At 32.8% G+C, this 25995-nt stretch overlaps 1 protein-coding gene across 1 annotated transcript; it reads right to left on the reverse strand.

The window, feature by feature from the left end:
• Nucleotides 1–841: 841 nt before the first annotated feature.
• LOC132734391 (protein phosphatase 1 regulatory subunit 21-like) lies at nt 842–25995 on the reverse strand. The gene is made up of 21 exons (XM_060721123.1): nt 25880–25995; nt 23818–23886; nt 23330–23473; nt 22390–22491; nt 21381–21545; nt 20635–20693; nt 19784–19878; nt 18759–18961; nt 18057–18158; nt 16246–16334; nt 15654–15790; nt 15045–15137; nt 14576–14703; nt 13568–13735; nt 13121–13213; nt 10853–10954; nt 8006–8140; nt 5252–5398; nt 4408–4506; nt 3168–3332; nt 842–1405 (listed from the first exon to the last, which is right to left on the reverse strand). Exons 1-21 carry the CDS (start codon nt 25928–25930, stop codon nt 1379–1381), a joined length of 2373 nt encoding a protein of 790 aa, XP_060577106.1. The 5' UTR covers nt 25931–25995; the 3' UTR covers nt 842–1378.

The following is a 25995-nucleotide window of genomic DNA, read 5'->3' on the forward strand; positions in this document are numbered from 1 at the left end:
AGGTAGTCCAAGTGCATAATTATATGTTGTTTATAGACATCTAATAATCACTTGGTTTCAAGATAGAGGAGGGGGGGCATTTTTTTACAAAGAAGAACCAGATCAATTTTACCGATTTAGTGGGTTCCACTGTAAACTGTGATTAATCTACTGTAGTATGTTATATATTTCAAAATAAAAACAAAACAAACTTTAATATCACTTCAAACATGACTACTTCAAAGAATCAGTTTCAACCATCCCAAATTTGGCACAAAACACACCAAAATCCATATAATATTTTGGTATTATGAGAGCTTAATAAGAAATAAATCCGTCTTGTGTATTCTTTCATTGAGGGATTAAAGGTGGGTATGTGTGCTAGTGCTTCTCAACCCACAAATTTTTCGGTTTGAGTCATGATCGTGTTTCTTCGCACTGCAACAACACGAAAGTTCTCTGCTAAAACTCCACGCTGTCGCTAGACAGTAAGAAAATGGACATAACTCTGTAACAGCTCAGCTCAGAATTATGGGACTTATGCCAATAATACGAGCTAATCACAGAAATCAAAGTGTGTGAAGTTTCAAATGATAGCTTCGGAGATGCCAACTTGTACGCAAAAACGCAACCAAATTGTGTCGCCAGCACAGGAGTTAAGCACAATATCTCTCCTTGTTCTTCCTATAGTTGAGCTAAAATACTTTAAGCAGTGCTTATAAGTGAAGCTTGATAATGTTGGTGAAGGTCTATGTGTGAATGTGGGTAGGGGGTAGTGGTACCAGTTTAACGTATAATTTTCTTCATTCTTCACCAGTTAGATTGTACAGAAATGGTACAAGTTTCAAAATAACAAAATCAGTTCATCTCAAACTAAATATATTTCATAAATTTAATCACAACATTGTTATACAAAACACATACATGAACATAAAAATGTAAAATGCATGTAAATTTCTCTTTATTTATCTTAAAAGTACATAATAATGTTATATTGCACAGTTCTTTACACACACAATTCCTTCTAGATTCAATGGTTAAACAGTTTCCAAATGCACGCCCAATAAAAGAGAGAACATCTACCCATTACACTTATTATAATACTTGATTTGCAAATGCAAGACACCAACATGACTTGACACTGAATTTTCCGAAATGTACATGTAATATCATTTGCAAACATGTAAATCTTAGCGCCCTACATATGTCCATATTTAAAGGATAGCTTTTTCTTCATCAACCAATCAATAAAAATCAACAGAGGATATAGGAAATAAATCATTGGATAAGCTCAAGGCCCCTGAGAAAACAATGTAAAAGTAATGATCATTGGTAAACCATAAGACAGAAGTAAGTAAACTGTTTCTCCTTGTTTTACAGATGTACATCCTACATGGCCTCATTTTCTGGATTTTTTCAATGAAAACTGAAATGTAGAAAAAAATAATTGTAATTAAAAACAAATGGGGAAATGTGTTATATTATTACCGAACTTATATACATTAACACAATATTTTTGTAAAATGTGCAAATAAAACCTAATACATTTTACATTAAGATTGAAAGGGAAATGCAAAGTACTGATACGTCAGGGGCAATAACTCTAATTGAGTAGGTAACTTTCAATGGTTATCACATCAGGAGAAATAACTAACTGTTTAGGTAGATTTCAATGGTTATCATGTCAGGGGCAATAACTCTAATTGTATAGATAGGTTTCAATGGTTATCACATCAGGAGCAATAACTCTAATTGCATAGGTAGATTTCATTGGTTATCATGTCAGGGGCATTTACTCTTATTGTATAGGTAGATTTCAGTGGTAATCATGTCAGGGGCAATAACTTTAATTGTATAAGTAGATTTCAATGGTTATCACAGCAGGGGCAATAACTCTAATTGTATAGGTAGATTTCAATGGTTATCACGTCAGGAGAAATAACTAACTGTTTAGGTAGATTTCAGTGGTTATCATGTCAGAAGCAAAAACTCTAATTGTAAAGGTAGATTCCAGTGGTTATCATGTCAGAAGCAAAAACTCTAATTGTATAGATAGATTTCAGTGGTTATCACGTCAGGAGCAATAACTCTAATTGTATAGGTTGATTTAATGGTTATCATGTCAGGGGCAATAACTCTAATTGTATAGATAGATTTCAGTGGTTATCACGTCAGGAGAAATAACTAACTGTTTAGGTAGATTTCAATGGTTATCATGTCAGGGGCAATAACTCTAATTGTATAGATAGATTTCAATGGTTATCACGTCAGGAGAAATAACTAACTGTTTAGGTAGATTTCAATGGTTATCATGTCAGGGGCAATAACTCTAATTGTATAGATAGATTTCAATGGTTATCACGTCAGGAGCAATAACTCTTATTGCATAGGTAGATTTCAGTGGTTATCATGTCAGGAGCAAAAACTCTAATTGTATAGGTTGATTTAATGGTAATCATGTCAGGGGCAATAACTCTAATTGTATAGGTAGATTTCAGTGGTTATCATGTCAGGAGCAATAACTCTAATTGTATAGATAGATTTCAGTGGTTATCATGTCAGGAGCAATAACTCTAATTGTATAGATAGATTTCAGTGGTTATCATGTCAGGAGCAATAACTCTAATTGTATAGGTAGATTTCAGTGATTATCACGTCAGGTGAAATAACTCTAATTGTATAGGTAGTTTTCAATAGCTATCACGTCAGGAGCAATAACTCTAATTGCATAGGTAGTTTCCAATGGTTATCATTTGTTATATATATTATTATTATCAGTAAAGCAACATAGATCGCTGAATATTTATAGCAATATTATAACTTAATCAGTAGATTTTGCTTTTGTTTGTTTAATTGGGTTTTACGTCACACGGACACATTATAGGTCATATGGCAACGTTCCAGCTTTACTGGTGGAGGATGACCTCAGGTGCCCTTCTGTGCATTATTTCAGGCATGAACAGGAACCTGAGTAGAACCACCAATGTCTGTCAGCTATCTGGATAGCTTCCTCGCATCAAAGAATCCAAAGTTCCTGTCGGGATTCGAACCCATATAGGCAGTGAGGAGCTAGTGGTTTGATGTCAACGACCATAACCACTTGGCCACAGATGCCCCCCTTTATCTATAGATAATCATACGGATCAAAACATTAATTAACATTTTTAGAAATTTAACGGAAAATTTACCTTAGAATGTGATGATGAAGATGAAGATTTAGCATTGGATATCTGAGACTTGAGTTCATCTATTTCATCTTTTTGTTGGGTCAGTTTTTCATTCATTCCAGCCAAGTGGTCACTCATCATACTTAACTGGCTTTCATAGTTCTTACTGGTGGTTGATAACTCATCCTAAATACATTCAATCAATATCATTAATGCCTGTTAAGCACTAGTCAACTGTAACACTCACTGATCCATCACACCCACAAGTAAAAGCAAGAAATTCACTTAATGTTTACCTTAACCCCAGTAAAGGGCCTTCATTTAGTTATCATTAAATGATAAGATACAACTAAATACCCTTGAACAGTAAGACATAAATCACATTGATTTGGTGCTAAAAGTGATGTTTGTTTGTTTTATTTTACGCCTTTTCCCAACAGTATTTCAGTCATATAGGCGGGTAGTTTCCTAACCATTGTTCCTGGAGAGTTACACCAGTACTAGACTACCTTCCTCCGCGCTTAACTACCAAAGCATCTCCTGGGGATCGAACCCACGCCAGAGAGGTAACTGGATTAGAAGTCATCAACTCTAACCCTCGACCAGGGAGGCATTTGCCAAAAGTGAAACTAACAATCTAAGGACCGACAGAAGATGAAATTTTGACATGTCCCCTACATTCAACTTTGGGGTGAGAGTGACAGTCTTACAAATAATCAAATAAATGGCGCATTACACATATATAAATATACATTTAATGTCTATAATAATTTTTTTTTAGGATATAACTAAATAGTAGATACCATTGAATCATACAAAAATCCTGCTTTATAATGACAACCGAGTCAAACAACTAACTTCCTGACCAAATGAGGTTGGTAAATGCACACTCTTGTACATATTATATAACAAAACACCTTCAGCAACAAATGATTCCAGTGTTTAAGCTAGTGGAAGACTTATACCTTATTTTATATTTGCAAAGTAATGTTACCATTTATAATACATGTACACATGTATTTGATACTAAATTTTCATACAGTCTAATATGACCTATTCATTATTTCACTGGTCAGTGTTTTAAATACATTTAAATACAGCATACATAGCACTTTATAGTTTATAATATCTTGAACTAAAAATATAATAATAAAATTATTATGATCAAATTTCTTAAGCTGATAAAAAAATACATGCTTTGATACTTCTAACAAATTATAATAGCAGGCAGTGTCATAAAATCAGATACTAGAATACATACCTTGAGTTGAGCGTATGTTTGTGACATTGCTTTAAGTTCATCCTCGGCATGTTTCTTGGCTCTCTCACCCATCTGTAATTGTTTGTGTAAGGCTCGAACCTACAACATATGTCAACATGATTCTCTCAACATATTTCAACTAAAACATCATTTATGTTCACCATAAAATAATTCTGATGAATGCTAATGGTGCTCTATCTTCCTAATTTATGGTCAAAACATATCATCAGCTATGATTCTATGACAGGAGAAAGTTAATATTATTTTTCCTATGTGATATTGAGAATAACCAACAAAAAGGACAGATAGCCATCAGACATTGCTATAATATTTTGCTCATTACAAGTCTTACAAATTTGAGTGAATATTTTCTTTAGTCTCAAAACAAAAACAGAATCCTAGCAAAATTTTAAGCAGTATTTGAAAAAAGATGTCTTTATAATGCAGTTTTACTTTTAAGTGCTATGGTTTGAACTAAGATTTAGTCATTTTAGACTGTGTCGCTATGTTTTGAGATAAGAAGCGGCAAAGCAGATGTTGTAAATGGAAAACCAAATGTGTACTTAATAGCAAGTGCTAATTTAGACTGGAGATTCCAAAAGTCACACTTTGCGTAAGTTTGAGCCAATTATGATTTCCTTGAGCCTATTTAATAATTTTCAAATTTTTTGTACATGTAATATAACAAATTCTCTGCAAACTCTGATTTAAACAGGCTTAAATGATATATTTACTCTATTATTATTTGTGAACTTATGGTTCCTTTTTACTCAATCAATCACTACCAATATCTAAGAAGATAAATAAACAAAAGAAAAGTATTTCTCTAGTAAAATAGAGTTACCTCAGCATGGAAGCTCACACATTTGCTGTCTGATAATTGTAGCTGTTGAGTTAGTTCATTAATTCTTGTAGAGAAATGATTCTTTATTAACATCTCTCTTGTATCAACAACACCTGTAGATTTTGTAGAGCTATCAACCTTCCCTAGCTGGAATAACAATAACAAAATTAAAATAATGACCGCTAGAAATGATATATGTAGCCCTTTATAAGTGGTATAAACTCAGACAAGCTTCTTTAAACCTCTGATAAGATATTATATATTTGGCTGTCACATTAAGTTTACACATGTATGTGTGTGTCTTGATATCTTTAAAACTAATCAGAAGAATTTAAACAAGAGGGCCATGATGGCCCTAGATCGCTCACCTGACCCATCAAACTCATCCAACCAATTACCTAGACAAGCATTCTGACCAAGTTTCATGACAGGTGAGTCAAAAATGTGACCACTACAGTGTTAACAAGGATTATCAATATTTGTGTGGCAGTGTGACCTCGTTTTTTACCAAGGTGACCCATATTCAAACTTGACCTAGAAATCATCAAAACAAACTTTCAGACCAATTTCCAGGATACTTGGATCAAAACAGTAGCAACTAGTGTTAACAAGAATTTTCTATTTTAGCTCAGGTGACCTAGTTTCACATGCGATTTCGAACTCATCCGAGCAATTACCTAGACAAGCATCCTGACCAAGGTTGATGATAATTGAGTCGAAAATGTGACCACTAGAGTGTTAACAAGGTTTTTCCATATTTGGGCGGTGTGACCTAGTTTTTCATCCGAGATGACCCATGTTCGAACTTGCCTTAGAAATCATCAAAACAAACTTTCAGACCAATTTACAGGATATTTGGATCAAAACAGTAGCCACAAGAGTGTTAACAAGATTTTTCTATTTTTAGCTCCTGTGACCTAGTTTTTCATCCGAGATGACCCATGTTCGAACTCATCCGAGCAATTACCTAGACAATCATCCTGACCAAGTTTGATGACAATTGAGTCAAAATTGTGACCACTAGAGTGTTAACAAGATTTTTCTATTTTTAGCTCCTGTGACCTAGTTTCTCATCCGAGATGACCCATGTTCGAACTCATCCGAGCAAGTACCTAGATAAGCATCCTGATCAAGTTTGATGACACTTGTGTCAAAAATGTGACCGCTAGAGTGTTAACAAGATTTTTCTATTTTTAGCTCCTGTGACCTAGTTTTTCATCCGAGATGACTCAAGTTCGAACTCATTCAAGCTATCACCTAGACAAGCATCCTGACCAAGTTTGATAATGATTGAGGCAAGAATGTGACCGCTAGAGTGTTAACAAGGTTTTTCTATTTTTAGCTCCAGTTACCTAGTTTTTCATCCGAGATGACCCATGTTTGAACTCGTACGAGCTATCACCTAGACAAGCATCCTGACCAAGTTTGATGATGATTGAGGCAAAAATGTGACCGCTAGAGTGTTAATAAGGTTTTTCTATTTTAAGCTCCGGTGACCTTGTTTTTCATCCAGGATGACCCACTTTGAACTCATCCAAGCTATCACCTAGACAAGCATCTTGACCAAGTTTGATGATGATTGATGCAAAAATGTGACCGCTAGCGTGTTAACAAGGTTTTTCTATTTTTAGCTCCGGTGACCTAGTTTTTTATCCGAGATGACCCATGTTTTAACTCATCTGAGTTATCACCTAGACAAGCATCCTGACCAAGTTTGATGATTATTGAGGCAAAAATGTGACTGCTTGAGTGTTAATAAGGTTTTTCTATTTTTAGCTCCGGTGACCTAGTTTTTCATCCAGGATGACCCATGTTCGAACTCATCCAAGCTATCACCTAGACAAGCATCTTGACAAAGTTTGATGATGATTGATGCAAAAATGTGACCGCTAGAGTGTTAACAAGGTTTTTCTATTTTTAGCTCCGGTGACCTAGTTTTTCATTCGAGATGACCCATGTTCGAATTCATCCGAGTTATCACCTAGACAAGCATCCTGACCAAGTTTGATGATGATTGAGGCAAAAATGTGACTGCTAGAGTGTTAACAAGGTTTTTCTATTTTTAGCTCCGTTGAACTAGTTTTTCATCCGAGATGACCCATGTTCGAACTCATCTGAGCTATCACCTAGACAAGCATCCTGACCAAGTTTGATGATGATTGAGGCAAAAATGTGACTGCTAGAGTGTTAACAAGGTTTTTCTATTTTTAGCTCCGGTGACCTAGTTTTTCTTCCGAGATGACCCATGTTCGAACTCATCCAAGCTATCACCTTGACAAGCATCCTGACCACCTTTGATGATGATTGAGGCAAAAATGTGACCTCTAGAGTGTTAACAAGGTTTATCTATTTTTAGCTCTTGTTACCTAGTTATTCATCCGAGATGACCCATGTTCAAACTCATCCGAGCTATCAACTAGATAAGCCTCCTGACCAAGTTTGATGATGATTGAGGCAAAAATGCGACCGCTAGAGTGTTAACAACTAAATGTGATTGGACGACGGACAATCATCGATCCTAAAAGCTCACCCTGAGCATGCTCAGGTGAGCTAAAAAAAGGAATAACTTCATGAAAACAGTGTGAAAGGGTAAACATTCAAAATGTTCTAATACAGAACCGGAGTTCTGTTTCACAGAAAGTCCTAAGTCAGATATCAGTCTTAAGACCAAAACTGAGACAATTTTTCATTTATAATGAAATGTCCTAATTCAATAAACATAGCATTACTTGAATAATAAAACAGTTAAGTTACCATGGTAACATCAAGACGTTTATCCGAATCTGTTCCTTTCCTGACAGGGACAGGTGTTTCTATATTATCTTGTATTGATGTGATCTGCTCTACATGACTACTGTTCTCTAGCTGTTTCTCTAACTTCTTACTTTTCTAGAAAATAGAAAATATTTATGTCATATCTAAAAATCTCGTGTAATAGGGTTATTGTATTAGCATCTTAATCTGGAACTATTATCTGACTCAAGTGGTCTTTACTTGGTCAGGATCTCACTAGGCAAGAAAGCACTGTGATTTGTTCTAGTAACATCCAAATGAGTAAAAGATAATTTCAGTCAAGGACAAGCACCTGAATAGAACCACAAACCTTCCATAAATTAGCTAGTAGCTAGATAGTTTCTTCACATTGAAAGCTTGTAAAATGATACATGTAGTGAGAAAGTAAATGTATTAAATACTGAGACATGCTAAGAAGAAAATTAAATTTCTAAATGATTTCAAAGGCATTAATTTACTCCCTATCTATAGATATTTTATCCCTAAGCCTGCTGGTGGCAATTATTTCTACTCATCTGACAGCACTATATGCTATTCAGTCAATACATATTTTGAGGTTTCCCCTAAAAAAAGAATGGTTTTGACTGACAAGTTCATACAAGGTATTTACCATGACAAGGGTTAATTTTCAATCATCTATATACAAAGCAAATAGTAAACTTGTACCACTGATATCAAACCTAATCAATTATTTCACAACATTACTATGGATTAACATAGTAAGGACTATTTTACCAAGCATGACAATATAATTAAGATATAGAACATTAAACTGTAACTGATAAAATGATGGTTTCATAAAATATTTTATCTGAGGTAGTTAAAGTAGATAACTTAAGATCTATTTTGTAACCTAACACAAAATATTGTAAAACTAGGGAAGTTAAAGTGCAGGAATTTGGAAATTTACCAAAAATCATTTTCACAGTTAATTACAATCAAAATAAAATGTTATGGGATACCAGTAACTTTAGTTTTGTGAGATATTTAGCGGGTAAAACCACATGTTCTTATCAACAAATCATTGTCTAAAAATAGATTTAATTTAACCAGTTTAAAATACATGTATATCACTATCATCTATTATCATCATACATAATTTACTTAAAGCAATATCTTCAGAGAGTTTTAGAAAATCCAAGTTTTAATAAATAAATTTTCCTGCAACATAAAGATAAAACTATCAAACAAATTCATAATTAACATCTTAAACAATACTTAGAAAATCAATAAAAGTGGAACAAAAAATCAACACAGGATAAGTTTTAAGGTTTATTTAATGATGCTAACTGATCTTTAACAATAAAACAAAATATAAACTAAATTATAACTGTATAATAAAATCATGAAATAAGTATTAATATACCTTATTTACCTTATTTGCCTGATACGACAACATACATGTTTAAATATTATGTTTAAATTGACAGAATAAGAAAACAATAAGTTAAGCAATTTTTCAAGTTGGCATGTTTTAATGCATGGTTTATTGCTCAAAATTTTTAATGCTATGTAATTAATCACTCGGGCCTATTGGTCTTCATAATTATATTCCAGCACATTTGAACTCGATCTCATATAACACATATTGTTGACAATATCCTTTTCACAACAATTTACAGTTACAAATTCAAAATATCTCTGTGAATAATACTTAATTTTGAGGAAAATGTAAGTCTGACAAAAAGGTTAAAAGAATAGCAAAGAAGGTAACTATACAAGAGCTGTCCGTAAGACAGCGCGCTCGACTTTTTTATTGCTTGCCAATAAAAAAAGTTTTTGCAGTAAAAGGCAATAAAAGAATCTCTGTATTTTTAAAGTGAACAATGGCCATGAGCATTAAGATATTTAGTGAAGAATTATTTTACTGAATTGTGTGATACCCTTGAACACTGCAGCAAAGTTTGAAATGTTTAAGTCAAAAGAGGGCTGGTAAGAAAGAAAAAAAAACTGAGTTGAGCCTTAAATAAATTTAATAGTATTAAACCCACTTTGAGAGTGAACAAGTGGATAGGAATGATTTTTTTTAGATTTTTTAAGTTTTTTAGTGCTTGCCTATAATACAAAACATTGACAGTTAAGGGCCATAATTCAAATAAAATCTTTGACAGAATTACCTTCTCCTGGACATGTTTGGGAATCATGATTGTAAACAAGTATTCCAACTTTCAAATTAATATCTCAAACAGTTCAGTCAAAAAGTGGACTGGTACTAAAAACTTAACCAAGATTCTAAGTCGATAAAAGGCCTTAATTTTTAAAACAAATCCTTGACAGAGTTACCTTCTCTTGCGTACAGATGGGGGTAATGATGTGAAATAGCATTAAAAGTTTCAAAGCAATATCTCAAAGGGTTAAGGCAATAAGTGGATTTTACCCATATTCAATGTATTTTCTAAGTCAAAAAGGGGCATAATTCTGTCTAAAACCTTGACAGAGTTATGTCCTCTTGTCTGTTGATGAAGGTCGTGATGGTAAACAAGTATGGTCAGTTTCAAAGCAATACCTCCAATGGTTTTGAAATAAAGTGAGGTGGTACAAAAAACTTAACCAAGCTCAATACACTTTCTAAGTCAAAAAAGGGCCATAATTCTGTCAAAAACCTTGACAGAGTTATGTACTCTTGTCTGTAGATGGAGGTTATGATGGTGAACAAGTATGGTAAGTTTCAAAGCCATACTTGTAATACTTCTGAAATAAAGTGGGGTGGTACGAAAAACTTAACCAAGGTGTGACGCCAACGCCGACGCCGGGGCGAGTAGGATAGCTCCCCTTTTCATAGAAAAGTCGAGCTAAAAATGAATCTACCTCTGTTTCATTTTCAAACTTGATTTTCAAAAGTTGATGTTCCAGCATCCAATGTTCTTTTTCCTGCTCAAGTTTGCTCACTTTCTGTTGGAATGTCTCAATCTGTAACAGAGCATGTTCACATTGTCAGCATAAGAAAATTTTGTACATGCTAAAGCCAAAAAATTTCTTACATATCAAAGCCATGATAAAGTATCGTAAACACCTAAAAATTACTTTCATAAAATGTTAGAAATAAAATTTTTGTTTTAGACTTGTTCTTCTAACCTCGCCTTCTTATTTTTATACATCAATGACAAATGTATATCATGTATTTTCTTCACTTCAAAAAAAAGTATTAAAATAAACTAGAACTATCACTAAATGTGATTAATACCCCCACAAGACTGCTTCGGAAATGAGGATGTTACTAGTAACAGAGAATCTTGTAAAAGAATTGAAATATAGAGTTATGGTTGTGGGCAATTAAAGATAGTTGTGGTTTTTGTATATTGCATTTCCTTTCAATGTGGTTGGCCATTGATGAAGTTTTATTGAATTACTCTGTAATAAGTCCAGAAAGACAAAGAAAAGGAACAAAGGGCAATAACTCTATAAATACTGAAGATGGAGTTATAGTTCTTGTGCACTGCACTTCCTCTTTTGTGCTTGACCATTGTATGAAGTTGTTTTAAATTTCAACCAGTACGTTTTAAGTTATGCTCCAGACAAGGAAAAGTATCAAAAGGCAGTAACTCTGTATTTTTGTCAAAATGGAGCTATGGCTCTTATGCACTGCACTTCCTTTTAATGTCCTTGACAACTGTATGAAGTTGTATTGAATTCAAAACAGTAGTTTTCAAGTTATGCTCTGGACAAGGAAAAGTAACAAAGGGCAATAACTCTGTAATTTGTCAAGACGGAGTTATGGTTCTTGTGCACTGCACTTCCTCTCAATGTGCTTGACCATTGTATGAAGTTATATTGAATTCCAACCATTAGTCTTCAAGTTATGCCTCCGGACAAAAAAAGCAATGGAAAAGTAACAAACGGCAGTAACTCTGTAATTAGTCAAGATGGAGTTATGGTTCTTGTGCACTGCACTTCCTCTCAATGTGCTTGACCATTGTATGAAGTTATAATGAATTCCAACAATTAGTCTTCAAGTTATACTCCAGACAAAAGAAAGCAATGGAAAAGTAACAAAGGGCAATAACTCTGTAATTACTTTAGATAGAATTATGGTTCTTATGCACTGCACTTCCCCTTATTGTGTTTGACAATTGTACGAAGTTGTTTTGAATTCCAACCAGTAATTTTCAAGTTATCCCCCGGACAAGGAAAAGTAACAAAGGGCAATAACTCTGTAATTAGTCAAGATAGAGTTATGGTTCTTGTGCACTGCACTTCCTCTCAATGTGCTTGACCATTGTATGTAGTTATATTGAATTCCAACCATTTGTCTTCAAGTTATGGTCCGGGCAAAAGAAAGCAATGGAAAAGTAACAAAGGGCAATAACTCTGTAATTACTTTTAGATAGAGTTATGATTCTTGTGCACTGCACTTCCCCTTATTGTGTTTGACAATTGTATGAAGTTGTTTTGAATTCCAACCAGTAGTGTTCAAGTTATGCCCCGGACAAGGAAAAGTAACAAAGGGCAGTAACTCTGTAATTAGTCAAGATAGAGTTATGGTTCTTGTGCACTGCACTTCCTCTCAATGTGCTTGACCATTGTATGTAGTTATATTGAATTCCAACCATTAGTCTTCAAGTTATGGTCCGGACAAAGAAAGCAATGGAAAAGTAACAAAGGCAATAACTCTGTAATTACTTTAGATAGAGTTTATGGTTCTTGTGCACTGCACTTCCCCTTATTGTGTTTGACAATTGTATGAAGTTGTTTTGAATTCCAACCAGTAGTTTTCAAGTTATGCCCCGGACAAGGAAAAGTAACAAAGGGCAATAACTCTGTAATTAGTCAAGATAGAGTTATGGTTCTTGTGCACTGCACTTCCTCTCAATGTGCTTGACCATTGTATGTAGTTATATTGAATTCCAACCATTAGTCTTCAAGTTATGGTCCGGACAAGGAAAATGCAACGGACGTCTGGACCGACCGACCGACCGACCGCCCGACCGACCAACCGACCACCGGGTGACTCCTATATACCCCCCCAAACTTCGTTTTTGGGGGTATAATAAATAAAGCTTTCGTATCAATATTTTCATCTTCTTAAAAATAGATCAATGCAAATTATTTTACTATAAACACAAAAAGTTGGCTTACTTGTTTAGCAAGTCCTTCCCTGCTTTCAGCAGAACTTAGCAACACTTTTCTATTGTGAACTGCAATGTGGTGGGGTACTGACTCTGGGCATGGCTGAAAATACAAAAAATTATCTGATTCTAACAAAAATTTACTACCTTATTGGCAACATTTTGATAACTTCTGAGAACTTACCAAGCAAACACAACAGTGTACAGAACAATTTGAAGAAAATGAAAATTAATTTAAAGCATGTTGATGTGTCAACATATTATGATAGACATTTTTTTCACATATATGTATCTAAGACTGTTATACAATCAGTTCTTTCCTGTAATATTATTTTATTTCATGATTTATCAATACTGGACATCAGAAGAATTTAAATTCTGAAAACAAAAGAATCAAACATACATTAACACAGATAAATGTTAAAAATGTAAAGTATCTTAAAAGACAAGAAATTACCTTGGATAACAATGCAATATACTGTGCAGCTTTTTGTCTAAAGTTTACTGTTGCAGGATTAGACCGGACAGTTTGGGTACCAGGATCTATACCTATACTACTTCCTCTTGTACGGTACCCGGCACGCTGACTGAAAAATTCCTTATTACCAGACAAAAATGTTGAAAACTGAAATTAAAATTTATACAAAATTACTTCATCTATGTAAATAAATAGTACAAAGTTTTGTATTTGATTGAATAAAATACATTCTCTTTATGCGATGTTTTTATACATGTAAATAGACTTTAATTTTTTCATAATGATAGTAAGCTAAAACCTAAACCAAAATGTCAATAATTTGTTGATAAGGTTTCATGCAAATTTAGAAAAGTATTATATACACTGGAATTGACAAAAAAGACTAAATATACAGCAGAGCAATGACCATTTTTTTCAGGGGGAATGAATATATAGATAAACCTTTACAATTTAAGTTACAAGATATATTTATTAGATATGTTAAACAATATAAGTGTATTTTCATATAGTTCTTTTTTAAAGTAGCAACTTCATTGAAATAGTAAAATTAAACCATTCTACAGTATGTATGCAATTCATTCATAAAGGCATACAGGAATAAAGCACACAATTTTTTTCTTACAAAGGTATGGGGGAGTAGGGAGAGGAAGTGGGCAGGGGAAGCACTGGTGGAAAAAGTGGAAAATCCTATCTGATATGCAAGAATTTAGTGTAAGGTTAAAATGAATACAATTAGACAGGGTACGAAGGAAGATAAAAGAGACAATTCTAACATACATGTATATTCAAATGGATAAACAGATAGTGGGACAGATAGTAACTAAAAACATAAAGCAAGAGATCAGCTTTTCAAAAGAAAAGAAGGCATAGGAAGTTACAATAAATGATGATTAGATACCTTGGAATAGACAATGAGACTACAAATGAGATGGACAGAATGACCTTTTCGGGGTGGGGGATGAATATTATAGAACATAAGAGACAAACCTTTCCAGTGGAAGTGACTAGAGATATAAGTGAAGAGACAACACATTCATCTGTTGTCTTCAATCGTTGTGTAGCTGTTGGCATCTGATGCTCTAATGATACTTTGGCATTGTAATGCTTGGATACCTCTGTTAAAAATCCATTACATATATTAATTATACAATATTTGTATGTAATGTTAAATCAAGAAAGGAATTGGTCTATACTAAATGTAAATATGGTTGTCTACTTATTACTTTCAATAAAGCTAGTAAGATTACTTGCTTTTTAATACCTTCATTACTCATTTCTTAAGTTTTCTGTTCACTTGTTTCCAATAAAATATTTGTTTGTTGTACAGGGTACATAATTACAATTATTTCTTTCCCGATAATGTTACAGTATGAGAGGAAATTATATTACATGTATCAACAAGTTTATAATTGATAATCTTTAATGTAAGTAAATGTATGATGTAAGAACATATTACCTCGTACAACCTCATGTAGATCAGTCAGATAATTACATAATATGGTGAACATACGAGGGTGATTTGATGGACTGTGTGCACAAGATTTTGTACCTGAAAATATAAACAATTTGATTAAATGTATACTTTTATATGAATTATGGGGAATTTTTCTCAGAATTGTTCCTTTCTTTCTATATTGTGACTGACTACTCTGATATCTGAAATATTTGAACCAGCAAAGAGGAAACCATATAAAAAGTAAACAAAGAATAATGTACAGAAATGTTGTGCTGACCAGTCATCTGCTGAATACATGCCATGTCTTTACATTATTAGTTTTATATACAGAATTTATTTTAGTTTGATTGTGTAGGAAGTTATAAGCTTATAGACACACAAATCCATTCCTGGAACCAACCAGTACTGTGCAATGAGTGTAGTGTCTTGCTCAAGGAAACAACGACTAGCCCCTGAAGGGGTTTGAATCCATGCGTCTAGCAATCATGAGAGTACTAGTCTGACGCTTAAACCACTCGGCCATGCTGCCACACTTAACAATATTATCAAATAACAGACTGAATAACATGTTATTCTGTAAATAACATAAAGTTTCATGTAAGCACTTACTTTGAGCTGCAAGAAGACTAGTTATAGTGTCTAGTTTATTGAATACTGCGTTTAGTTTCTTCAGAGATCTATGTAGGTCCATGTTTTTAGATTCTAACATTGATGTACATGATGACACTGCACACTCCTCTTCTAAACTGAAATATACAATATAAGTACCTGTTATATCTTCAGTATTACATTTCTAAATCACTGATTTATCTTCAAATTTAAGCATGGTTTGCATTCAAACCAAAACAAATTTGATATCATATATTAATTTATAAGATTAAAATGTTGAAATAGATACTTTTTTAGCATCTAATCAAAAGAAAATCAACATGACCTCTCTAAGCCAATTGAATTATGTTGTATTTGATCAAGAAAAATTAAAGATAATATTAAATTTTAGAATCTTTAACATGTAAAATAATTGTCTTAATTCTTGCTTTATCTTAATTATGTAAAAAGAATGCAAACTTTACATTAAATATAAATAATGCAATGTAAAGAAAAACAGAATGGTTATATTGACTGAAGACAAGGGATGTCATGTGATAGAAAAAACAACTACATGTACATGTTCATGTATATGAGTTACATAATTACAAACCTTGACAGTTGGTAAGGCAGTACTTTGTTCATATATGCCACCATTTTCTTTACATTTTTGGCAAATGGTTGTAACCCAGTAGCAGTTTCCTACAATATAGAAACACAAATATAGCTGTAAAAACACCAGTTTCTTTAACAACAATCTCTCATAGACAAGAATTATGGTGACACCAATGTATTTTATCTGATTCTGCTGTAATGCAGCTAAAAGCATGGGCAATTTGATAAATAGTAATGTGATGAATGTTAAGAGCTTAAGCTACCCTAACTTTTCCCTATTTACAGTATATGGGTTGAATCATAGAAAACAAGCAATTATCATAGTATTGCAAGCAATCCATAAGTCCCCTACCGGTTAGAACCCCATCAACATTCTGAAGGGCCATTGGCCATTCACTAATGTTTCAATTTTTCTCTATTTTAAGTAAATTTGTTGGAAAAGTTCTTTAAAAGTGATCACAGGAAACAGTTTTTATGAAAAGACAGACGGACTGAAGGACACTCTAAAGTTAATATTTGAAACATCCCTGTTACCAAAATATAACATTTTAAAAGCAAAATTCTTAAGAGGAGATAACTCTTGAATTAAAGATGCAATTTCATAAAAATTTTCAGCTCTTTTTGACTAATCACAAATATTGTTTTATTTGCCATGTTTTAAGCCTATTTGTTGCCAAGGCAACTGATATTTTATCAAAATAGGAAGAACGGATAAGACATGCATAATCTCAAGACTGCTATCTACCCATATGTCAAGTTTCATAAAAATATTTCCAGTACTTTTTGAGTTATAACTGGATTCAGTTTATGTGTAAAATTTGCCATATTGTCAGTCTATGTGTTGCCATAGCAATCAGAATTTTCAACATAGGAAGAAAAGAAAAAGACATGCATAATCTCAAGACTGCCATCTACCCATATGTCAAGTTTCATAAAAATATTTCCATTACTTTTTGTGTTATCACAGGATCCAGTTTATGTGTAAAATTTGCCATATTTTCAGCCTATTTGTTGCCATAGCAACCAGAATTTTCAACATAGGAAGAAAAGAAAAAGACATGCATAATCTCAAGACTGCCATCTATCCATATACCAAGTTTCATAAAAATATTTTCAGTACTTTTCAAGTTATCGCGGGATCCAGTTTATGTGTAAAATTTGCCATATTTTCAGCCTATTTGTTGCCAAAGCAACCAGAATTTTCAACATAGGAAGAAAAGAAAAAGACGTGCATAATCTCCATACTGCCATCTATCCATATACCAAGTTTCATAAAAATATTTTCAGTACTTTTCAAGTTATCGCGGGATCCAGTTTATGTGTAAAATTTGCCATATTTTCAGCCTATTTGTTGCCATAGCAACCAGAATTTTCAACATAGGAAGAAAAGAAAAAGACGTGCATTATTTCCATACTGCCATCTATCCATATACCAAGTTTCATAAAAATATTTTCAGTACTTTTTAAGTTATCGCGGGATCCAGTTTTGTGGACGGACGGACTGACAGACAGACGGACGGAGGGTAAACCTAAAGTCCCCTCCGGTAAACCGGTAGGGGACTAATAATTGATAAGATGATTGGTGGGCATAAGATAAATGTGTCCGGCTGATTAGCATGCAGACATGTTTGTTTGGACTCGTGATTATATTGTATTTGTATTGACCAGTTTAGGAAGCAACTTCATTGACGAGATTCTAGTAAGCTTATAACTATAGTTACAAATAAGCTTCAATAAATATGTTAAAACTAAATTATTCATAGGCAGAAAACTATTCATCAAAGTCATGATACAATATAATATACTTACAAGTGTAGTTAATGCATCCTCTTTAAATGAGGCGACAAACTCTTTCAATGACAGTTCTACTGGTCGTAAATGAGATAAATTCTCATGCAGTAATTTACAAAACTGAAAAATAAAGAAAATTCACATCTTGATGTTTCTTTCCTGGGAAGATCAATCAATAATATAGAAAAGTTTCATAACTGCTTACCAAACTGAAAGTTCAGATAAATGGTTTTATCAAACTTTAGCAAAAATGAGGATATATCTTTTTATACACACATCTGCAGATGTTCCTAAATTCACAATTTCACAATTTTTATGTTTAAATGTTGAATTCTGCTTAAGCCGGTACTAGGGGGCACAGACAGTAATTTGTACTTTCCAGTACTGTCAATAAACAAGCTCAACCAAACCAAGCCTGCAATATTTTCATGTCGTTTTGGGCATTTTTAAGGGATTCCATTTTTCTCTATTGTAATGGTTTCATATTCAAAGCATCTCTTGAATATGTTGCCCTTACTATATACATTAAAAATTTTACTAAAACATTTTGAACATTTTCATGAATAGTTTTTTTTCTCAGGGTTCATTATTTTTCATAATTTACCATATTGTAAAAATGAAACCTATAAGTATTGATTGTAGAGAAATGACTTGCTTCAAATTAATTTATCAGTATTGAGAAAACAGAAAATAAGAGGTAAAATTATCGGTAGACTATACCTGCATATTTACTGGACTAATTGGCTCCACCTTGCCGTCTGCTGGATATATCTGTGACCTCTGTTCTGTGTATGTGTAGAAATTAGACAGTGCCTGAATTACCTCCCCTAGTAGATTAGCAGACTGGTTTACAAGTTCTCGAGATCTAAGCTGATGTCTCCTATCATGTGTTGGTAAATTTAAACCATTCAACTCAGGTATTTCTAAAACAAAATAATACATACCCTGTAATGAATAATATAGTTCATAATTACATAAGCAATAAAAAAGCATTGTCTTTTTCTATATATAATATAATTAAATTGTACATTGTATACAAGAATAAAGGTTTAAATGGAAATTGAAAAGCTGATGTGGAACTGTTTCACTTAAAGCTGCAAATTATTTATCTATATTATTTTACAAAGTTGGAATCATTCAAGAATGTCATTTCAAAGGTTAGCTTTATTAGGACTGAAAACTTCCCTTTTTATTTTATCTTAAAACAAGCAAACACTTTAATCTCGACAGTAGAGGTTAAGATAACAGACTTATTATGGAATATAACAACACATTGAAATGATAGTCTGTGGCGATTAAGTGGGTCAACATTAATGGTAGAGACTCAAGATGTGTCAACTGTGAAAAAAAACCACACTAGTTCATATTTGGTAGAAGTTCTAACAATGCAATTTATAGGTATTTCGTATCTAAATTGTATCAAAAATGATGAAAACAATGTTCTATGTAGTTGCATAACATTCTTCGATTTTTGTAAAACAAGCATGTTCTTCTAATTTGGATATTTTTAGCAACTGTGTTTATCTTTTTCTGTTTTGTTTTGGTTGAGGGCTCTACAATCAAAGTGTCGAGATCTCTCATTTTAACAGATCACCAAAATGTGAATGAGCTAACATTTGAGTAAGGGTGCATTTGTCTATGAAAACTACTTCCAAAATAAAAATGGTCATACAAATACATGAAATATTATCAGTACAAGAACCATAGTTCTAAAATTATTACAAGTTATAAGTAACAAAACTTACTTGTGTCAACAAAAGGTAATTTATCAGCAATAATTTTATTAGCAAGGTTCAGTTGGTTCTTCAAGTCGTTTTCAACAGTACCGAGTAAAGTCTCCCTGAAATAAAATACAAGAGTTATATAATAAATATTTATTTACAAGTCCAATGCTAGATATTAAATAATATTGTAACAAAGATTATTACTGTAAGCTTATTACATTTTATTTTTGGTATCACTATGACATGTAGTAGCAAATATTGCAGGTCTATAAATGCTGCTACCTGTATACAGTCAGCCCATTCTGTTAGGCATATTCATTACCAGACTAACCTGTTGGCCACTTATTATCTAAATTGTTTGTTTCTTTTGTTTGGTTTTACGGCACACCAACACAATTAAGGTCAAAGGAAAGATGATTTTGGCTAACCTCTGATGTTTACAAACTTAAAGCAACACCAGGAGTCAAAACTTCCTCACTAGCTGGAGCTAAGAGATGCATAGACTCAAGTAATATGCCACTTACTTATTTCGCCATTTAGTCTCCACATACGATAAGGATAAGCGGCGACTGCAATTCAACCCATCAGCCACAAGGGAGTGAATTTTTATCAAAATCCCTCATTTTCATAATGTACAGTTCTAATTAAAAGGCAACACAAAGAGAAAAATACATTTAGGCAAATCCAATTACATTTCTACTGTCATAACGCAAGATGGATATTGGATAGATTCCCAATATGAAAGGGTTCCTTTCATTTACTATTTTGTTGAATTTGAAACCATAGCTGTAGGGACAAGTGACTTCAGTTAATATCAGCAACAATAACTACCAAGAAAACAGTTCATATTTTCTAAAAATATATATACTTACGCTTTTTCTGTTCTGCCTTTGTAGCTTTTAATTTCATCCTCTATTGTTTGGAGTTTCACCTGAAATACATTAAGCATAAATTTTCTTGTACAATCATAAGAAATAGGTTTGAAGTTCATTCCATAATATTGGACTTCAAAAGAGCACTCATTCTAATTATTTTCAAAGGGGGCACAACTCAAAATACATTGCTTTCAGAATTATGCCCTTTGTCTAATAACTGCATCTTGTCATGATAAGCAAGTATTCCGCAAATTTCATGTTGATACATTTTAAATTATTTGAATAATTGGCTTTATTTCAGTTTTAGCACAATGGTTACAGTGACAACAATGATGCAGCAGCAATATCAGCTGCTCAACAATTTCTTCAAAACACACAATTGAGTAAATGATATCTGGTAATTTCTATGGATATCTTCCTATGGGTTAGGTTTCAGACTGAAAGTGTTTAGGTCATTGAGACAAAAATTTGCCTTGCAGATAAGCCCAGTAATAATTTTGTTGCACACTGGAAGCAAACATCAATGCTACTCAAATTTTTGTCTTATATACCATAGTATTGTGTGTTTGTAGCATTTCTAAACATTTTGCCTTTTGTATTCAACACAAACAATGTATGATAATTGAAGTTGCCCTGAGAAACAATCAGTAAGTTTGTCGGAAGACAGGATGGAGGACAAACCAGAAAATATAAACTGCCAAGGGGCAGAAAAAGGCTACCATATGATACATGAGAGTACCTACCTCTAACATAGCTTTCTCTTCCTGTAGTTTATCAATCTGGGACTTGTTTTTCTGTACGGTTGAGTTGAGTACAGCCTCATGTTGGTCACACTGTCGTTCAAAATGGGCAAGTTTCTGTTCTAAGTCCTTTATCTGTGCAGTAAATTCAGCTTCACAATCTCCTAGCTATAATACATATTTACATCATAGAATTCATGTAAATAACATAAAATACATGTGTATATAGCATAGAATACATGTATATAACATAGAATACATGTGTGTAACATAGAATTCATGTATTTAACATATATGTGGAATATATGTGCATATACATGTAGCATAGAATACATGCTTATAACATAGAATACATGTATATTGTATATAACATAAAATACATGTATATAACATAGAATACATATACATGTAACACATAATACATGTACATATCACACAGAATTCATGTTTATAACATAGAATGCATGTATTTAATTCAGAATACATGTATAAAACATTTAATACATGTATATAACACAGAATATGATTATAATAACATAGAATACATGTATATAACATAGGTTACATGTATATAACATAGAATACATGTTTATAATAAAGAAACTAAAATACAAGAACTAGAATTAGAATATATAACAAAATAAAACAAGAAAAAAAATGAAATGTTCTTTTTTTCATTTCATCTTCTAATGATACCAAAATAAAATTGACAGACAAAATAATTATCTTTGTTCAAATACAATGCATGCAAAAAATAATATATGTGTAATATGAAAGTGGTCAGTAAAGTACTAATTTTGTATTCCATCGTTTCTATTCAAACAGAATAGTAATAAAATTTCAAAATTTACTGTCTACGATATTGATAGGAAGTCCATTTGGCTTGTGTCAAACATGCCATATAATTTTTTTTATAACAGTGAGAAAATAACACCAGTAAGCAGAAGCTGTAAATTGAAAAATAAGAGAAACTATCTACCCTTGTTTAATACATGTACAATGAACAAAATACCTGTTGGTGTAGTCTTGCATTTTCTTCAATTTTATTTTGTAGTTCCTCATTGAATATCCCAGGTGAGACTGGAGGTGCATGATGGGAAGGAGAGTCTTTATGCTAAAATGTTAAATCACAAATATGCTAAAATGTTAAATCACAATTATGCTAAAATGTTAAATCACAATTATGCTACAATGTTAAATCACAATTTATAAACTGATAGTTTCCCTGACAGTCATATTTACAATTGAACCAGAACGAAAAACTAACTTGGCATTCACAACATACATATTTACACAAAAATTGTTGCTATTAAGACTTACTTACGAAAATACCTTTAATCAAAGACAGTTGAAAGAAGCATGGTCATTTCTTATAATTGGCAGTGTATATATGTACCAGCCAGAAATGAATGTAAAAGAACATAAAAGAAAGTAACCAGGTGAATCAACATGTCAATTGTACCTGGCTACTGGGTCATTATGAAACCCTGCAAAGAGATCTACATGTATTATTATATCTCTTGTAAGATAACCTGTCAATTTTTCAGAAGACATCTATTCAGCCTGAAGACTGACAGAAGATTTATAGATTTATATCTACTTTGTCATTATCTAACTTCAATAATTCAAGAGTTCACAACTCATTTGAGATTTGACAGGGAATTAACTTCTGAAATCTTAATCTTTTCCAAAATATATATGAAGCACGTCACGACAAAACCAACATAATGGGTTTGCCACCAGCATGGATCCAGACCAGCCTGCGCATCCGCGCAGTCTGATCAGGATCCATGCTGTTCGCTATCAGATTATCTACTTGTTACACGGTTTGTAAGCGAACAGCATGGATCCTGATCAGACTGCGCGGATGCGCAGGCTGGTCTGGATCCATGCTGGTCGCAAATGCATTATGTTGGTTTTGTCATAGCGTGGCTCAAATGACTAATTGTTACCTTGTGTTTTTTCTTCGAATCAGCTGCTTCAAGTTCATCCTGTAGAAAACTACATCTAGATGATAGTTGTTGATTTCGAAATGTCAAACTGTCAACTTCTTGTTCAAACTTTCTTACTGTCTGCTCACGCTCTTTGAACTCATTCTGAAAAATTGTACATTTTCCTTTTTACACATTCATTTAAGTTTGCTTATTAATTACAACACTAGCTATTTCCTCTCTCATCTAAAATATATGCCTGCTTCCATACACTGTTTCTACTTCCACTTCTAAGCTACATTAATATACATGTATATATATATATTTGAATAAGCAAATAGTAAAATTTTCCACCAAACAAAATCCACCATGTCAAACATATGTTTCATTATAAAATAAAACATCTTTAATTTAGAGAGTAAAATTACATAATCTTAACACTTATTATAAGGATTCTGATCAATTCTTTAAAGTCAAGGAAGTATTTAACTATATTCAACAATATTCACCTTTAATTCATTGTGAGCTGCTTGTTCATCTAGATAGGCCTTCTTCAGTACTGGTATTTGAGCCTTTAACTGATAGAAAGAAAATCACACAAAATTCATCATAGTTTCATATAGCATTGTTTTATACATAAATAAAGATGATTCAGTATTAAAGATATTTTTTTAATATTTATCGGTGTTGCATTTCAATGAGGAACTTTACGGTGGCAAACTTAGGGTACCCAGTGACATACATGTATTATACAAAAATCTAATAAACATTAATGCTAAAATAAATGTATGTGCCTTAATTTCTTATAAAAAAATAGACCAAAAAAGAGCTACATAGTCATATTATATTAATCAAATGAAACTAAAAATGACAAAAGTAATTGGGATGGATTTCTAGTTATGTTGTTAATAAAATTAATTTTTGACATGGTTTGTGCACTTTTCCTTAGTGTACAAACTGAACAATGCATGACTGACATTGTGAATTGTTTTAAAGTTGTAGTAAAATATTTTGTAATTTGAATTTTGCTTTTTGTTTTATAACATATTATTTAAACATGCTTTTTGCAGGGATATGTCATTGTTACATTTTCTAAGTAAATGTACTTGGGAAGGGTAGTGATTTTGGACCCCTGCCTAATACCAAGACCCTCACTACCCACATTCTAAGAAATACATTCAGTGTCTATAAATAATATATATGAGCCGCGCCATGACAAAACCAACATAGTGCGTTTGCGATCAGCATGGATCCAGATCAGCCTGGGCATCTGCGCAGTCGGATCAGGACCCATGCTGTTCGCTTACAAACCCTATTTTAAGTAGAGAAACTGATAGCGAACAGCATGGATCCTGATCAGACTGCGCAGGCTGGTCTGGATCCATGCTGGTCGCAAACGCATTATGTTGGTTTTGTCATGACATGGCTCATATGTACTTTGTGACAGCTACTACTTTTTCAGGTTTTCAGTGTTCTTGACCAAAGTCCATTTAGTTTTCCAGTGACAAATATTTTGACTAGATCTAACTATTTTTAAACCATCTCATAAACTGACTGGTAAAAATTATCATGGTGTGGCCAGTTGGTCATGCTCTCCCTTTGACAACTATACATGTATGAAATAATGGTGTTTAATTTATATTGATTTCTTTTAGCTTTATTGTGTACAATCAGAATAAATTTCTTGCTCAAGTAAAAAAGCCAAAAATGGGTTTTCTGACATGTCGTTTGAACTTTGGCCAAACAAGTTAACTTGAGAGCGATTCAGATTTTCTTATTTTCAAGAAATTTCCATACACACCCTACATACATAGTCCAGAGACTAATTTTAAAACTTAGCTTTCCAGAACAATTGTAGATTGAAAATATCATCAACATTCCAGATGCAGAAATCAGTATAAGTGACCACCAAGACCACCATTTTGGTTGCATGATTTACTGGGGCCCTTTGAATTGTGAAAATTAGTAAGAACTGTAATACCATTATTTGTGAATACAAATGGCTTTGGCTCCAAAACTGTGTGAAAACTGAAAAACCACTGATTCAGTGGTCAAAAGATATTTTTGTCATGCAGATGTTACTGTGTTGAAAGTAGGGCGTGATCAACCATTACCTTCCATATCTTTCATTATCCCGGATACATTCGAGAGAAATAAAAAAAAATTAGAATAATGTTATGAAAATGAGATCAGTTGGTGTAGAAAATATCAAATTGTTAACAGTTATAAATTGTTATTTGCCTACCCAGCAGCCTTTATTATGCTTTATAAGAATACTTGTGTTATGCAAAACTGACGTTTTTTACTGTATGTTTTGTGTCTTTTGTGGCAAGCCTTTCACTTGACTATATATATTGTTAATCAGTAAAAAGTTTTTAAAAGAGCAAAATATCATCAACCATTCTGCCTTTACATTATTTACAAACTTTGTAAGTGGAAATTTCAAAATAAGTGGGAGGAGCAAAATGTGAATAACCGCTATTTTGCAATTCTTTGAAAGAAATATATTTGTAAAGTGCATGTCATTGGGGCAATGTGAAAATAACGCTTAATTCATGGAATAAGTATTACTTTAGCGTATTCTGTGGTTAGTTTTCGGTATTTTTCATCAGAACTTGACATTTCTCTTTTCCTCAGCAGCAAAAAGGGAAAAACACTACTACTTCCGGGTCTGTGCGTGAAAATAA

The sequence above is a fragment of the Ruditapes philippinarum genome, unplaced genomic scaffold (genome assembly GCF_026571515.1).
Source record: "Ruditapes philippinarum isolate M1 unplaced genomic scaffold, ASM2657151v2 ctg4455_1_1_1_1, whole genome shotgun sequence".
NCBI lineage: Eukaryota > Metazoa > Mollusca > Bivalvia > Venerida > Veneridae > Ruditapes > Ruditapes philippinarum.